Raw genomic sequence first — 17,034 nt, 5'->3', positions numbered from 1 at the left:
TGAATCACAGAAAGTCTTTGAAATCTGACTGTTTCAATTGGAAAATTCAATCTCTTAAATTGCTTTTTCCCCTCAGATGTTTGAAAGGTATATATTTTATTAATTACTAATCATCTTATTTTGTTAATGAATTTAATTTAAAAATGTGTCATGGTCTATTGTTGATGTGAGTATCAAACTATTTCCCAGAGGCAGTATTCATCCTCCCACTCTCTCCTCTCTGCAATGATGTAGCAAACCGCAGTGAATGCCATGTGTGTGTGTCTCTCTCTCACTCACACGCACGCGCTCACACACACAAACCTGCATCCATATGCTAGAATCCTGTGATAACGACGTCATCATGACCCCCCCTCCTCCTCCTCATCTCTCTCTCTCTCTCTCTCTCTCATCTACAGGCTTTACTATCACACGCAGTCAAAGTGCAGGCTCAGGCGTTACATTCAGTTCCATGTAATAACGTGGTTATTATCTGGCTGACACCAGGTCGGTATTCGTATAGCTGTCTCAGGGTGGAGGGGGACACTGACCCCGCGTCACCAAACAGCTGCAAGCTAACCGCAGCTTCAGGAGGTCACGGTGCAGCTGGCTCCCTCGCGCAGCTAGCTAACGGCACAGCTGTTGACAGGCGGCAACGACACAGGAACGGGGCTGGCTCTCCGTCCATCATCCCGCAAGAGCACCGGAACCGGCCTAGAGGAGCAAATGAACGAGCTGGTGAAGAGTTTGCCCTCCCCGTGTCTCCCGGGGCTCCAGCTGCTGTGTTTGAATGCCGGTAACTACAAAGGCTGGCTGTATAAATGGACCAACTACCTGAAGGGTTACCAGCGGCGGTGGTTCGTCCTCAGTAACGGCCTGCTGTCCTACTACAGGTAACTCCCGCTGGTCTGGGATCAGCCCCGCGCTGTGGCTTGAGCTGAAGAATATAACTAGTTCAATATCCACCGTTAGCTACACTCAAAAAAACGATTCAAGCCCTTCTTAGAGGTGACACATTTAAATATTGTTTGATACATTTAAATAAATCAATTACAAAACGAAGATATTTATATTGAATGGGTGTAACACAACATGTATGAATACTTTCATTTATTAGATTTATTTAGGTGTCATGATCTGGAGTTTGTGTCTCGTTTTGTGTCTTGTTTGGAAGTCCTTGTGTCGTCTGTCTCCCTGTGATTGTCTGCCCTGGTCCTGATTGTTTCCTTCTGTGTGATTGCTGGCCCCGCCCTCATTGTGTCCACCTGTGTCTCGTTCCCCGTTGTCCAATCACCTCCGCCTGCCTGTGTATGTAAACCCTGTTCGTCTCATTCCCAGTGTGGCTTCGTACTGTTTGGTCCGCGTTTTTGTCGTTCCTGTCTGGTCTGTCATGATGAGTCCAGGTTGTCGCAGCGAGAAAGGACCCAAACGCTGACATTACTGCACAAACTATTTAATTAAAAAAATCACAGACCAGACCAGACAGGAACGACAAAAACGCGGCCCAAACAGTACGAAGCCACACTGGGAATGAGACGAACAGGGTTTACATACACAGGCAGGCGGAGGTGATTGGACAACGGGGAACGAGACACAGGTGAACACAATGAGGGCGGGGCCAGCAATCACAGAAGGAAACAATCAGGACCAGGGCAGACAATCACAGGGAGACAGACGACACAAGGACTTCCAAACAAGACACAAAACGAGACACAAACTCCAGATCATGACAGTACCCCCCCCTCAAGGGACGAATTCCAGACGTCCCAAGCATTCCACACGGGTGGGTGGAGGGGAGCCGGAGGAGGGTCCAAGGCTGCAGAAGCAGTCCGGGGGGCGGGCCGCAGGACGATCACCAGGGCAAGGGGAGCGCTCTGGAGGGCGGGCCGGAGGACATGAGCGGGGAGCTAGGGGACCGGGCTCAGGAGAGGAAGTCACAGGGGTACCGGAGTCTGGGGATGGGGGCTCTGTGGGACCAGGACCGGGCAACGAGACATGGGGAACTGTGACTGGACGGGATGGGTCACGGGGAACCGGGGCTGGACGGGACGGGTCACGGGGAACCGGGGATGGACGGGACGGAACACGGGGAACTGTGACTGACCGGGACGGAGGCGGAATACCGGGGACTGGAACACCGGGGACAGGAGCCGGTGACGGAACACCGGGGACTGGAACATTGGGGGCTGGAGCCGGCGGCGGAACACCGGGGACTGGAACCTCGGGGTCTAGAGCCGGAACATCGGGGGCTGGAACCAGAACATCGGGAGCTGGAACCAGAACATCGGGGACTGGAACCAGAACATCAGGGACTGGAACCGGCGACGGAACACCGGGAACTGGAACATCGGGGACAGGAGCCGGTGACGCAACACCGGGGACTCGAACCAGAACATCGGGGACAGGAACCGCCAACATTGACTGCAGGGCCTGGAGGGACTCCCACATCTCCTCGAGAAGAACATGAGCGTTAGCTGGCCAGGCAGGAACCGTGCAGCGGAAACTGAAGGCTGGGTCCATTATTGGTGGCTTCGTTCTGTCATGATGAGTCCAGGTTGTCGATACACAGGCAGGCGGAGGTGATTGGACAACTGGGAACGAGACACAGGTGAACACAATGAGGGCGGGGCCAGCAATCACACAGAAGGAAACAATCAGGACCAGGGCAGACAATCACAGGGAGACAGACGACACAAGGACTTCCAAACGAGACACAAAACGAGACACAAACTCCAGATCATGACATTAGGTTACACTCACAAAAACGATTCAAGCCCTTCTTAGAGGTGACACATTTAAATATTGTTTGATACATTTAAATAAATCAATTACAAAACGAAGATATTTATATTGAATGGGTGTAACACAAAATGTATGAATACATTCATTTATTAGATTTATTTAGGTTAGATGGTGTGCATATCAACTCAAAATAAATGTGTTTCATTGAGGACTACCCTTTGCGCATGCGCCTTCTAAAAATCAGTTGTTTGCATGAGGTGAAGACACTTTCAGGGCTGTACGGAGGTGTAGTGGCTAGCACTGTCGCCTCACAGCCAGAGGGCCGTGGGTTCAATTCCCAGTCGGGCGTTCTTTCTGTGTGGAGTTTGCATATTTTTTGAGTTAGTTAGTTTATATTTTGAGTTGGACAAACACATTAATTTAATTCAATGAATATCGTTATTTTATTTTAGATGTATTTGATACAAATGAGTTGGACTAACTTAATTACATTGTATTGCACTGATGTGCTAAATTTGAGTTGGAGTTGCAGTTAATTATTGGATGGAAAACCTGCCAACAATTTAATTGAGTTCATCCAATGAGTCATTTCTTTGAGTGTAGTTAGGAATATATACGTCGGACACTTGGTAGTACATTTGTATTTATTCGTTCAATTCATGTACAAAAGTGTATAATCATAATTAAATTAGTACATTTGTTGCAAATGGGACTTTATTTAAAAGCGAAATAAAACACTTTTGTACGTTAAGTTACGTTCATATATATGGAGGACTTAAAATGACTTAAGTATAAATAAATAAATAAATAAATGCATCAATAAATACAAGAATAAATAAATAAATGCTTAAATAAATAAATAAATACAGGAATGAATAAATAAATACAGGAATAAATAAATAAATGCTTAAATAAATGTATAAATAAATAAATAAATACAAGAATAAATGTATAAATACAGAAATAAATACAGAAATTAATAAATATAAGTTATAACTCAACAGGACATCATTAAATAAATGTATTTCTACATTTCTGTATTTCTTCATTTATGTATATCTCTATTTATGTGTCCACATGTATTTCTTCATTTATTTATGTGTGACATTTATGTGTCCGTATATTCAAATGAGCTGGGCGGTCCGAACCTCATTGTTAAACAGGATTGGTCAAGTCGGGGAGCAAGACAGAAGCAATCGATCCCTAGCACTTGGACCTGTAGACGAACAGTGTTTATAATGCATTCTTGTCTGTACATTCTAAATACTACTGTTGAGTCACGGATTGTAATTTAAGGATGTTTTCAGCCGAGAAGTTAGTAGTTTAAGCATCAAATCTGTGGTCGGTTTATCGAGATTCAGCCTAATAAGGATATGAGACGGAGATTTGAGGTCCTGCTCGCGGGACCTCTGAGCACCGGGCGCTCAGCGCGCTGTGTGGCCGCCGAGAGAAGCCTGATCTCGGCAGGACTTTTTGAAATGCTCCGCTGGCTCTGACGTCTCCGTAGCGGCTAAACATGAGATATAAATAGGTTTTGGAGGATCTAAAGAGCACAACGAGTTTATTATTTATTAAAAGATAACGTTACATCAATTTGACTGAGGGTTAAGATTCATAACTTCATATTGTAGGGACCCTGGGTCAGGAAAGCTACGAGACGTTGTATATTTATTACCGTTTATTCGTAGCCTACGCCAAACGACAGTGAACACCGCAACACATTCTACTCCACTGTAAAGTATTCTACAGTGAATAATTGGAGTAAATTCATGAGCAAGAACAGTTGATGTGGTGACGTCACAAGACCAGAAAGACCGTCCTGCGTCCTCGAGAGTCCGGACTCCCAAGACCAGACTCCCAAGACCAGACTCCAAGAAAACACGAGTCTGTACTCAGTGCACTGAAATGATAAACGGCTCAAGTCAAAAAGCTGTCGAGGCTAACTTCTGCTAACGGTTAGCTGAGCGAGTCAACTTCAGCTTCATGTGCCAGGCAAAAATAGTAGAGCACAACACACCAGGTGCATCACACTCCTGTGACCAATCATGCTTGAGACAGAGGTTCGGACCGCCCAGCTCATTTGAATATACGGACACGTAAATGTCACACATAAATAAATGAAGAAATACGCGTGGACACGTAAATAGAGAAATAAATAAATGAAGAAATACAGAAATGTAGAGATATATTTATTGAATGATGTCCTGTTGATTTATAACTTATATGTATTAATTTCTATATTTATTTATTTATTTATACATTTATTTAAGCATTTATTTATACATTTATTTAAGCATTTATTTATTCATTCCTATATTTATTCATGCATTTATTTATTTATACTTAAGTCATTTTGAGTCCTCCATACATATATAGCGTTAGTTAACTCAAGCTAGCCGTTAGTTTAGGTTGTGTCCGTAAGGTAACTTAGCTTTCTTAACTAAATATAAGTTATCTAGGTTAGGCGAACTACATACTGTAAGAGTAGATGATAAATACTAGAGGAAGAGGAATAACAAAATAAAGGAATCTAAGAAAAGTGGCTCATCTGTCTGTATGTTAATATACACCTTGGATAAGGCAGTTATCCCATTTACAACATGTATAATGTAAAGCTATTATGTGTGTTTCATATAAACCATAACACAATGCTCAACTACTGTGTAAAAGCTTTCACTATGATAATATATGAGGCAGGGCTCTCAAGTGTCACGCATTGAGCGTGAGACTCACGCATTTCGGTCTTAAATCACGCACTCCCGCCACACATCGTATTTCTCACGCTGAAAAAAACTCGGCTATTTAATGTTTTAATGTGCCGCAGCGCGCAAACATGAGCTGGCCGCGCTGCCCTCACCGTGGAGGAATCAAGCGCTCCCCTGGAGTTCTGCTGTGAGGAGCCACTTATCCGCCAATCAATAAAAAGAAATGGGCTCCACAACAGCCAATCAGAAGAAAAAAAACGTATCTGTTGTTGTATCTGGGTAAGATTTAATCCAGCAACCAATGAAAATAAAGCATCGCGCGACTGAATGATATCAGAAAATTTCGTTCTGCTAGGGGGGGGGGGGTGCTGATGGAAATGTCACTCTTGCCTGTCTTCAAAACTTGAGAGCCCTGTATGAGGTCTTTATGAAAGGAACCATTATCATGTCAGACTAAAGATCAGCGTGTTAAGCTACAGTGCATATCAGCCTCTGAAGAAATGAAGGCTACACTTTGTCCAAAGCATTACAGTAGATTAGTCTTTGTGTTTGACAGACTTATTGTAATGCTCTGCTTTTTCAACAATAAACTACTTTGACATCTATAAGAAACTGAGCTGCTCCATTTTGTGCATCTTTCCTCCAACTCTTTGTTTGCTTCCCTCAGGACTCAGGCAGAAATGGGGCACACCTGCCGGGGAACCATTCCCTTGGCAACAGCACACATCGAGGTGGGTGACACCTGTCACCTGGTGTTAACTAGTGGAGGCCGAAGCTACCACCTGAAGGCCACCTCTGAGGGAGAGTGTCAGCGATGGGTCTCAGCCCTGCAGCAAGCCAGGGCCAATTCCACTCTACTGATGCACCACTCAGGTGAGATGGATTCCTTATATTCTGTGTCGTATAGGACCCACATGAGGGTCAGTGTTCAAAACGTTGATGTAATTGTTAATGGGTGTCCAGCTCTATTAATGTGTGGGGAAAGTTCACACACAGCACCGAATGCTGCAAATAAATAATGTGACTTCTAAAAATGTTTAGCCTTTCTATTTTAAAGATGTGTTGTTGTTTTTGAGAATTAACTGGCAGAATGTCCCAAATATGTACTTTTACTAAACAACATGGTTCGTGTAATAAGTCTAACGTAGAAATAACAATTTAGCTGTAACCTAAATGCAGGCTCAAGCAACCAATAATCAGTTACCTAAAAGCACATTTTATGTATTTGCTATGTAAACAACAGGCCACAAGAGGGCAATGTTGTTCCATGTGTTAACCTTCTTATATAAAGTCTATGGTGGCTTATATAAATCTTGCATTTAATGATGTCATTTTGAATGACTTTGGCTTACAATATACACTTTTTACATCAGGACACTATCACACAATATGATATTATATATTTCTATCAACATCTTCCTGCTGCTGTTCTTTGTTAAAAAGCAAAAAGGATGTACAGTGGATTTTCCCCCCCTCTTTCCTTCTCTCCCTTTCTTCTGCACAAATGTGCGCAAAAGCACATGCAGCTACCACCTCCCTCCCGCCCCGTCTCCTTTCCCCCTTCTTGTCTCCTTCAGTGTGACGACAGTGAGAGCTGAATGAAATGACCTTCCTTTAGACTCCTCCTCCCGTTCTGGTAGCAGGAGGGGTAAAAAAGAGAGAGGGTGTGACGATTTTCATTGAAAATATTTTTCACCATACACTGTGGACAATAGGGAGACACGAGTGTAGCCTTTTCAATGAGAGTCACCTTGTAAGTAATCTTTTAATTATTTTACCAAGAGCAGAATACTAATTAAGATGGAAGCTACGAGCTTGCACGCTTGCTTGTGTGGGTTTGTAACTGATGCAGTGAGTGTCTGTATATGGAGTTCATTAAGTTTGGCTGTATTTTGTTTAAATGTATTTGTAAATGAGCCAATTGGATTTTTCAGAGGATATAATTTGCCTCAAAGTCACTGCAGAAAAACAGAGCACTATTTAACCATCGCTCTCTGTCGAATGTGTGATTTTCCTCAGGATTATTACGGTAGAGGGAGCTGCTCGCTGATACATTCCTGAGAGGAGTGTGCCTTTATGCACCTTTTACTTCTGATTAAAAGCTTTGCACCTGCAAGATACAAATCAATGTTTTCCATTTGTCTGCCTACATTAGCATAAAGAAACCATGACTGATGTGTGAGCGGTTTCTGCTGTATCTGCCATTGTTTAACAGTGGTGGTGAGCAGAGCCCTATTAGAAGATTTCACACAGCCTAACTTTCTTCCTGAGGTTTTCCACGGTTCTGAAATTGTGTTTTATTGTGCTATTACTGTTTTGTCTTGATTGTTTTCAACTATTTATTTTCATCATAGATTTATAATCTGACCACGGCCATTTATATTAATATCCTACTAATCTAATGTACTATTCATGAACAAACATTGTATTGTATTGTACTGTATTACTGCTTCACACCATTCTAGGCAGAATGACCTATGTATTGTAATTTGTGGAGGCACACACACAGATCCTTGTGTGTTTTGGTGTGGGATGATGTGATATGAGCCTTTGGTTATGGGCTATGTGGCAATAACAGCAGGGGAAATTAATTGTCTAGAAGGGTGATTAGAACAGCAGTAATTAAGTGGATATTGCTAAAGTTTTCTGGTTCCTCACTTGTGAAAGCAAACACATAACCACCACTACACAATACCATTTTTATAATATACGTGAAGAGGTATGTTGTGATATACATTTCAAACCCCTTACAACCATTAACTCCAGGGCGGAAGTTTAACAAATATTAGTGTGAATCCAAATCACGCTTTGAGGGGGAAATAGTGCAGCTCAGGTTGTGCCTCAGCGAGCTTTCGGCAGACTACAGTCAGACTTTGATTGCTTCATCTATATTGCAGAAGCATACAGTGCCTTCCTCTGATTCTTAGCTTCTCTCTTCCTACACTGTCTCCATATTGGCCCTCCCTCTATCACCTGTGGGCGTGTTGTCGTGATTCAACGATGAGTCACCAATTTGTCACAGTGTCCTGTGTGAAACAAATAACCCATTAGTGGACAGAGCAGACCAGTAAGCCTCTCGTCTATGTTATTATTCCATAGACGGGTGTTGTGGCTGCAGAAAGAGGTCCTTGCTCACTTCTATATGTGGGTCATGAAACCATTACAGATGCCTTAAGGATTTCTTTTCACCCTCTCACGTGTAATCTCCTCCTCCTGAGAGTTTGCCCTGATTGTTTTTCTTTATTTTCCTCTTTAATAGAGTCGTCGTAGTTTGTCTCATGGCTTTGGTCATCACTAGCAATGCAGACTGGCCTAGATTCAGTTCACGTGCTCGAGAGTTTTCAGATTACACACACAATCGGTTTCTTTTTGCAGAGAAGAAATGTTTTGATCTAGAAAGGTGTCATTTACATATGACTGAGAGTGAGACGGGCATTTGCATGGATAGATTTATTTGTGTTGACATTTAAAACTAACTAGAGCATGAAACCAACCCTTATCTAAATGTGTACAAGTGGAACGTTTTAGGTGTCTTGAAAATTTAATAGAGCACATTTTGATCTTGTACCCTCTCCAGCCCACAGGCCCTTTCTCAGATCTATTATTACAAGCACTATTCAAAGCCTCAGCAATTCTATAAAGGTCTCCCGAATGTGTCAAAGCATCTACAGTTTCCATTGGATTTCACTGCAGCCACAAAAAGGTAGATAATAGGGATTTAGCTTCAATAACCAAGTGGGCCAAGTAGATGATATAAATCTGGATTTTAAGCAAAAGAATAGGGTCAATATGAGAGGACTATATAAAGTGAAAGATTTTTAAAGTTAATGGAATGCTCTGCTTTTAAAATCCCTGAGACTGATGACTCAGTTCATGCCAAAGAGGAGTTGAGAGAGAGAGGGGGGGTGGGGGAGAGAGAGAGAGAGAGAGAGAGGGGAGAGAGAGGGTAGTGCGTCATCGTTTGTTCTCCCTTTTCTTCTAAAAATAGCCGAGCCTCCTGATTGCACAGGCCTATGTTTCCAGGGCAACGGTGTTCATTCACAGCTTTCCCATCTTCTCGAAGAAGAGGTGTGGAGGATTAGGGCGTGAAGCGTTATTATCTTCCTCCATCTGTTCCCCACAAACATTGAGTATTGAAATAGATTGTTTAATGTCTGATGAGACATGTTCTGTTTACAGAATACAAACATACAACCATAAACACAGAATGCTTTCAGACGTAATAACCTCTAATGATACCCGTCACCTTTGGTAAAGTATGACATGTGTGGACTGCCTTTCTTTTGTGTGTGAAGATGACTCGGGAGATGAAGGCCCTGTACCTCAGGAGGACCGAGCCCTAACCCAAGGGGTGCTCAAGGCTCTGGCCAGCAAGCTAGATGACCTGAGCACCTGTAACGAGCTGATAGGAAAGCACGGCGCCGCCCTCCAGCGCTCTCTCAGCGAACTTGAGGAACTGCGCGGCTCCGCTGACGGCACAGACAGAGTGAAAGCTGTTAATGAGCGAGCCACCCTTTTCCGCATCACCTCCAACGCTATGCTCAATGTGAGTTTGCTTCATCTTAGCCGGTAAACTGGAGGCTGATCAGTTGTCCCTTTTAATGAGGGGATGCAGCTTGAGGGCTCTGCCTGCTTCTTTTAAAGTGTGTTGTGTTCACGCCTCAGGCTTGTCGTGACTTTCTGGACGTGGCAGAATCTCAAAGCCGAAGGTGGCAAAAGACCCTGCAGTATGAGAGAGAGCAGCGTCACCATCTGGAGGAGACCATCGAACAGTTAGCCAAACAGCACAACAACTTAGAGAGAGCTTGGCGGGAGAACCCCACATCATATACAGGTGAGACGCCTTTCTGTGTGAAAGTACAGTCTCACAGAATAAGAATATGGCCCTCTTCTGGTCAGTTGTAGTAGTAATGCATATATAAGTCAGACTTTTCATATCTTAATGTGTATTTATTTATATTTAAAGTATAAAGATATGCCAAACAACCAAATATTTAAACTCCCAGTATAGTGAAAAGTGTGTTGGAGGTATGTGCTACTTTAACCCACATTTATAGGTCATACTTATCATGCGAAGCCAATATATTATTAAATGTCCAATTAGTGTGGTTGACGGTCTTCTTGTGACAACTGGTTCTCTTTGTTGCTTTTTCTTTTGTTTGGTACACATTTGTATAATTATACGTTATTTAACGCTACATCACATAATTAAAATGGTTGCAACTTAGTTGTAATAAATTCAATATCTACTGTAAATCAAAGGCACACAAGTCACTTAGTTGTCACTGATATTCCCTTTTTATTTTGTTTTTATGGCAACGTAAAGCAACTGACATCACTATAAATAGGTCAAATAACTTCAAACAATTAAGAAAGGATAATTAAGTTAAATCAAGGTTGTTTTCAATGTTGTGAACATTCAGATAACTGTGTTTGTTGCCGTAGGTGTGGAGCGGTCTCAGGAGGGAGACGCGAGTGATGAGAATGACGAGGCCGAGTTCTTTGATGCGATGGAGGACTCCCCTGCATTCATAACTGTGACTGCTAGTGGCAACATACAGCACATGTGAGACATCATCTCTATACAAACTGATCTCAGAGCTGTGTTCTCGATCAGCTATGAGCACCGTTACTCTGAACTGTATTTAAATGATGCTGCTTTCTCTCAGGCGCTCAGGAAGTAATCAGAGTATGATGAGCGGAGGAATGTCCAATGACTGGACTCACAATGAGAATGTAGGTCCCAAGCATTATCAGTTGTCTCAATAGTTGTTTCTATATAGACACATATGCACTTACGTAGAAATGTATTAAAAATGTTGTCGTGTTTTTTTCAGGACACTTCAGGCACAAACCACATGCAGCTACGAAGAACAAGACGCAGTCGTATTCCTGACAAGCCAAACTACTCCCTGAACCTGTGGAGCATCATGAAGAACTGTATTGGAAAAGACCTGTCCAAGATACCCATGCCTGTAAATGAAAAATCATACAGTTACGAATTGGCTTTCAAATAGTTTCTGAATTCGAGTGACTTACAGGAAACCTTTTCCGTCTCTGTGACCGCAGGTAAACTTCAACGAGCCGCTGTCGATGCTGCAGCGTCTGACGGAGGATCTGGAGTACAGCGACCTTCTGGACCGGGCATCTCGCTGTCACTCCTCTCTGGAGCAGATGTGCCTGGTGGCGGCCTTTTCTGTCTCCTCTTACTCCACCACAGTCCATCGCACAGCCAAGCCCTTCAACCCTCTGCTGGGGGAGACGTACGAGCTGGACCGACTGGAGGAGTATGGTTATCGCTCCATCTCTGAGCAGGTGAGTCCAACATTATATATATATATATATATATTATATATATATTGTACACAGATAAAAGGATCCTGTAGTGAAGGACGTCTATATTGCCTCTGCTCACACCAGCTGATACCATTCACCATCAGGTCAGTCATCACCCACCAGCTGCTGCCCACCATGTGACGTCACAGCGAGGATGGACCCTGTGGCAGCACATCACTATTGATAGCAAGTTTCGTGGGAAATATATTTCTGTCTTGCCATCAGGTAAGAAACGAGTTAATTGATGCTGACAATCAGTACACGGTATAATAAAGACCTCTTCATATGACTCGGAAATACACTCAACATATGTTAGAACACAAATAATTAACCGTATTTAAGTCATGTAAAACCGTGTTTTTACTCACCATTTTGATGTTTGTGTGTCTTCCTTGTCATCACTGTAGGAAACATTCACCTGCAGTTCCACTCAAGTGGAAACCACTACGTGTGGAGCAAAGTGACTTCAACGGTGCACAACATCATTGTGGGGAAACTTTGGATTGATCAGGTGTGTTGCTCTTGTGTGAAAAGTGAAAATAATAACTTAGAATGTAGTATTAAGAACTAGATACCTTCTAATAATAATAATCTCCAAAAGAGGCAATTACTGTGTGGCATTAATGTGTTTTTCTTGCTGTCTTTCCGTCTGTTGGCAGTCCGGGGACATTGACATTGTTAACAACACTACCAGGGACACCTGCCGTCTCAAATTCTCCCCCTACAGCTACTTCTCCAGAGACGTCCCACGTAAAGTACGTCTGTTGTCCATTCTGTAGAGCGTTGCTTCAGAAGGCAAACCGACAGCATATTAGTTGATCGTCTTCAGTCCGACTGTGTTGCATTTCCACAGCTTTACACTGCAGCTACACACGTCCGTGTCCAGAAACACTGTTAAGATACTATTGGTTCTTAATATGTTTAACTAATCTTGTATCCTCCATCCTCGGTGCATAGAAGTGTGTCTTGTTTAACCCTCCTGTTACCTTTAGGGTCAATTTGACCCCATTCAATGTTTAACGTCTGTGTTCTTTGGGGTCAATTTGACCCCAGGCTGTTTTTCACTGTGTCAAACATATAAGAAATATCAACTTTTTTATATATTTAAAGGGCTATTTAGGTAGTCAACAAACAAACATAAAGTACCTCACACTTAAACTTGGGAAACAATATTAATTCTAATAATTTTCTGGAGGTTTTAATTGCTGGGGTCAAATTGACCCCGAGGGTAAAATATGTTAGTAAATGTAAAGGTAACAGGAGGGTTAAGAGATGTCTTATTCCTGAAAAATTTTAGTGTCATAATATCAGTCACATACTCACCAGCAGCTGAGTAGTAGGAACCTAATAGTTTATATCATCTCTTTTTTTGTTGATATCTCATATAGACAATTGCTAAATGATTTAAACGTCCTCAAAATCCAATGCCCAAATTAGAATTTCAAAATAAAGTAAAGTAGTACCCAGATGTGAATATGTCCGTGTCTAGCAGTCAGAGCCGGCATGAAACTGATCTCTTGTGTCATGTTCTCTGGTGTTTCTAGGTGACAGGAGTGATCGAGGACAGAGAGGGCACAGCCCATTACATTCTGTCAGGAACCTGGGATGACAAGATGGAGAGCGCCAAGATAGTGGACAGCAGCCAAGGATGCGGAGGCTTTGAAGGCAAACAAAAGACGGTTTATCAGACTCTTCAGCCCAAACTGTTGTGGAAAAAATACCCTCTCCCGTATGTTTAACTGATCTAGCACATTTCTACTTTGAAGATTGAATGTGTCTGAAATGACACATTGAAATACCGACTCCCCTTTGAGATCTTCCCTCTTTCTCGTCTGTCTTTCACTCTATAGAGATAATGCAGAGAACATGCACTTTTTTTCCTCCTTGGCTCTGACTCTCAACGAGCAAGAAGAGGGCATCGCGCCCACTGACAGTCGTCTGCGGCCAGACCAGCGGCTAATGGAGGCAGGCGTGTGGGACGAGGCAAACACCCATAAGCAGCGTCTGGAGGAGTGTCAGAGGCTGGAGAGGAAAAAAAGGGAAGCGCAAGCCAATCGGGCCCTGGAGGAAGGTGAGAACAAGGAAACCCACAAGAAGGAGGATTCACTCAAACATGTATTTTGCTTACTGTTACTTGACTTGAATTCTTTAATACCTCACAGTGCAGATGTGTGGCGAATGTGCAGTTTGGCAAATAAGTAAATCTTTTTTTAACAGATTAATTGTTCAATGTGGAAATTTAAAACCTCCAGAGCACATTCACTGAGAGTGAGCTTTCTAGTGAAGTAGGAGAATCTTGCATCCAATAAATTTGTTAACACTTGCATATTCATATATTCTGTATTTTTCTATAAGGGAATGAACTGAAATTTAACTTTTTTGTCTCACAAATTGTTTTTCAAATGAATGATTGTTTCAAAATATGTCTTGAGAGGATCTTAAAGATGGAGATAATGCCTTTTACCTGTTACATGGCAGTCACATTACCTTCAACATGCCTCAACATACCTTCAATTACTTTAAGCATTTTGGGCCGTGGCCAAAAGCAAAAACTAAATTTGCAACTGAAAAGAAAAGATCTTCATCCATAATGTTTATTATAGTCTTGAACTGTAAACCTTTGTTTCCTGAATTGAGTATGAATATGAAGTCCAGTCATTTGGATTTAGCTTCCCCCTGACACACGTTCTGACTGTTTTCAAAGAAGAGTACACTAGTTAGAGAAAAAGGAGGAACTAAGACTGTGATATTAGAGAAAATAGTATACATTCAAGCCATGCCTGAAGAAAACATGCCTCTATGTCATCAGGGCAAGACATCGAGGGTTTCCAGCCACTGTGGTTTGAAAAGAGGGCAGATGATGCAACAGGAGAACGTACCTACATCTACCGGGGAGGCTACTGGGAGGCCAAAGGAAGACAGGACTGGAGCCAATGCCCCGAGATCTTCTAGGAAAAAAGTTCCCCTGGCACCGTGCTTCAGGCGGAGAGGTTCCTCCTCCTGTAAGGACACTCTGTGATATATGTAAATGTGTTTGTGTGTGTGTGTGTTTGTGTGAGTGCACGTGCGCATGCGCGTGTGTGCGTGGAGCTGCATGATTGGCAGATGCTTGACTGAGCAATGTTTTCTGCACCAAAACACATATTTTATTGGGTGTGTGTGGGAATAACTTGGGGGCAAGGAGTGCCGAGGAAGGTTCTCCTCCCAGTGGGAACAGCGTGTTCCTCACGCTCTGACTGACACGCCAGACTTTTAAAGGACTGCCGCAGGAGTACGCGCTCTTCTGCGCTCAACAGCTTTTTCACAGCAGAACTTTATCGATTGATCCCCCTGATATCTGGGAATTGTACTATTGCCCAAACTGTATCTTGAGGGATGTAGAGTCATTGTCCAGTCTGACTGGCCTCTGACGAGCAGCTAGTACCGGGCATTGAAAACCAAAGCAGATGTCATTCTGACTGAATACACCTTGCTGTTTAGACAAATGCTGCTTCCACATGCTCTTCAAATATTTGCATTAAAGGAACACTCCACTATTCACTAGTATGAAGATTACTACACAGCCTGTGAAGACGACTGTGAAGGGGTTTCACACAGCTTGGTTGAGTCAAAGAAAAGTTCTACTCTGGGCTGGAGTTTGAAAAGTTAACCAAGCTCAGAGTGTCCAACTAAAGACACTTTTTAGTTTTGTGTTTTAGGGAAATGTAGGATCCATCTTTTTTTTAAGCTTCGCTCATACTAAAGACGAAAAGGGAAGATGGCGTCACACTTTGCTGATTCTATTTTGACAACTCTCTTTTGATGTTTGTCCCTCACAAGTCCCCAAAAGTAATGGAGCAGTACATCGCTGGAGTACCATTTCAAATAGAGACTGAAGTAAAAGTCTGCTTTGCCTGGAGGATATACTTCAGCAAGGAATTGTGTTGGTGCTCACTCAATACTAGGTTTAGCCTTATTTATGTCATGAAGCACTAAGTCACGAACCACAACCGATTTCTGAGATACTGTACAGATTTTAGAAATCCAGCAGGCTATGTATACGTCAGGGTAATTTAGATGTTATTCCAATTGTAGTCAAATGATCAGGGCAATGATCAAGTAGCTAGACGTGTTTCCCCTTGTAAAAACTGCTTTATTTCGATATGTCAGCAATAACACACAATGTCTCTTGAGAGGAAAATACTTTTTGCAGCACAAAAGTATGTTGTGGAAACAGTATTCCATGAGCTGAATGATAGTTATGTAAATAAATCTGATTTATACACATCAGTCAAAAAACAGAAAGACAATTAATGGACAGTCCATATGCTGATGTTTTGTTGTGTACATTAGTAGTAAATATACATACAATAATTAATATTACCCTGCTTATTTATAGTTTTCAGCTTATTGTGTATTATAATAGGGCATGAGGCACATGTATAATTGCCTGATTGCTTTTGGCCTGTATATAGCAATAATATAATAGAAATAGAATTGGCTAATGTATTATCACTGTGTGAAGATATTGTTTCACATTACTTGAACATTCACATTGTGAGCACTATTTCAACTTTATCTGTGTATACATGAGCTTAAATAGATTTGAGATTGTATACCTGTTATTAATCTGTTCGGGAAATGAATTTATGAATACGATATATAATATTGATGATGCAAATAAGGTGTTGTTTAAATAAAGCACAATGGTATGTGTTCCTGCAGGTATTACATACATGCTACATAATCTTAAAAGTTTCCATGGTTACATATGCATTGTCTTAGAGTGCTTCAGCGCTTCTGTAGTGGAAAGCCTCTTCACCTAGCTAGTAGTTTGTGGACACTTACTGAAACATGATGTGAACTCACCTTTTGTGCCCAATCAGCTCAGAAACTTTATATTTTTTAGCTCAAATAAAAACATAAAGCTGAAGCATGCTGTTGTTTCCTGTCAAACCAATGTTGTTCATGTCTTTTAACTCACAAGAGACAGAGGATACAATTTCAATTCAGTTTATTTGATGTAGCCCAAAATCACAGATTACAAATTTGCCTCAGAGGGCTTTACAATCTGGACACAAACGACGTCCCTGTCCCAGGACCTCACATCGGATCAGGAAGAACTCCCAAGAAAGAAGAAAAAAAACCTTTCACTGAGAAAAAAGGGAAGAAATCTTCAGGAGAGTAACAGAGGAGGATCCCTCTCCCCGGATGGACAGAAGCAATAGATGTCATGTGACCAGAATGAACAGTGTTACAGAGTTACTACACATGCAATGAGTATGACAGAAAT

At 42.1% G+C, this 17,034-nt stretch overlaps 1 protein-coding gene across 1 annotated transcript; it reads left to right on the top strand.

Annotated features, from left to right (window-relative positions):
- The first annotated feature begins 526 nt into the window (after positions 1 to 526).
- Positions 527 to 16,674, top strand: osbp2a (oxysterol binding protein 2a). Its single transcript, XM_056432448.1, has 14 exons — positions 527 to 872; positions 6,094 to 6,299; positions 9,722 to 9,972; positions 10,092 to 10,260; positions 10,872 to 10,992; positions 11,096 to 11,162; positions 11,264 to 11,401; positions 11,496 to 11,741; positions 11,867 to 11,987; positions 12,170 to 12,273; positions 12,422 to 12,517; positions 13,307 to 13,491; positions 13,613 to 13,833; positions 14,572 to 16,674. The coding sequence occupies exons 1-14, from the start codon at positions 706 to 708 to the stop codon at positions 14,712 to 14,714; spliced, it is 2,235 nt and encodes a 744-aa protein (XP_056288423.1). The 5' UTR covers positions 527 to 705; the 3' UTR covers positions 14,715 to 16,674.
- Positions 16,675 to 17,034: the final 360 nt, after the last annotated feature.

Source organism: Pseudoliparis swirei, chromosome 15, assembly GCF_029220125.1.
Source record: "Pseudoliparis swirei isolate HS2019 ecotype Mariana Trench chromosome 15, NWPU_hadal_v1, whole genome shotgun sequence".
Lineage (NCBI taxonomy): Eukaryota > Metazoa > Chordata > Actinopteri > Perciformes > Liparidae > Pseudoliparis > Pseudoliparis swirei.
The sequence above is the reverse complement of the archived record's forward strand: the minus strand, read 5'-3'. Positions and strand labels throughout refer to the sequence as shown.

What these genes read in the sequence shown, in the direction of transcription:
- osbp2a (XM_056432448.1), top strand. Translation starts at nt 706, where the DNA reads ATGAACGAGCTGGTGAAGAGTTTGCCCTCCCCGTGTCTCCCGGGGCTC. An exon ending in TCTACTGATGCACCACTCAG is followed by an intron (nt 6,300 to 9,721) that starts GTGAGATGGATT and finishes TTGTGTGTGAAG; the next exon opens with ATGACTCGGGAGATGAAGGC. An exon ending in ATCGCTCCATCTCTGAGCAG is followed by an intron (nt 11,742 to 11,866) that starts GTGAGTCCAACA and finishes ATTCACCATCAG; the next exon opens with GTCAGTCATCACCCACCAGC.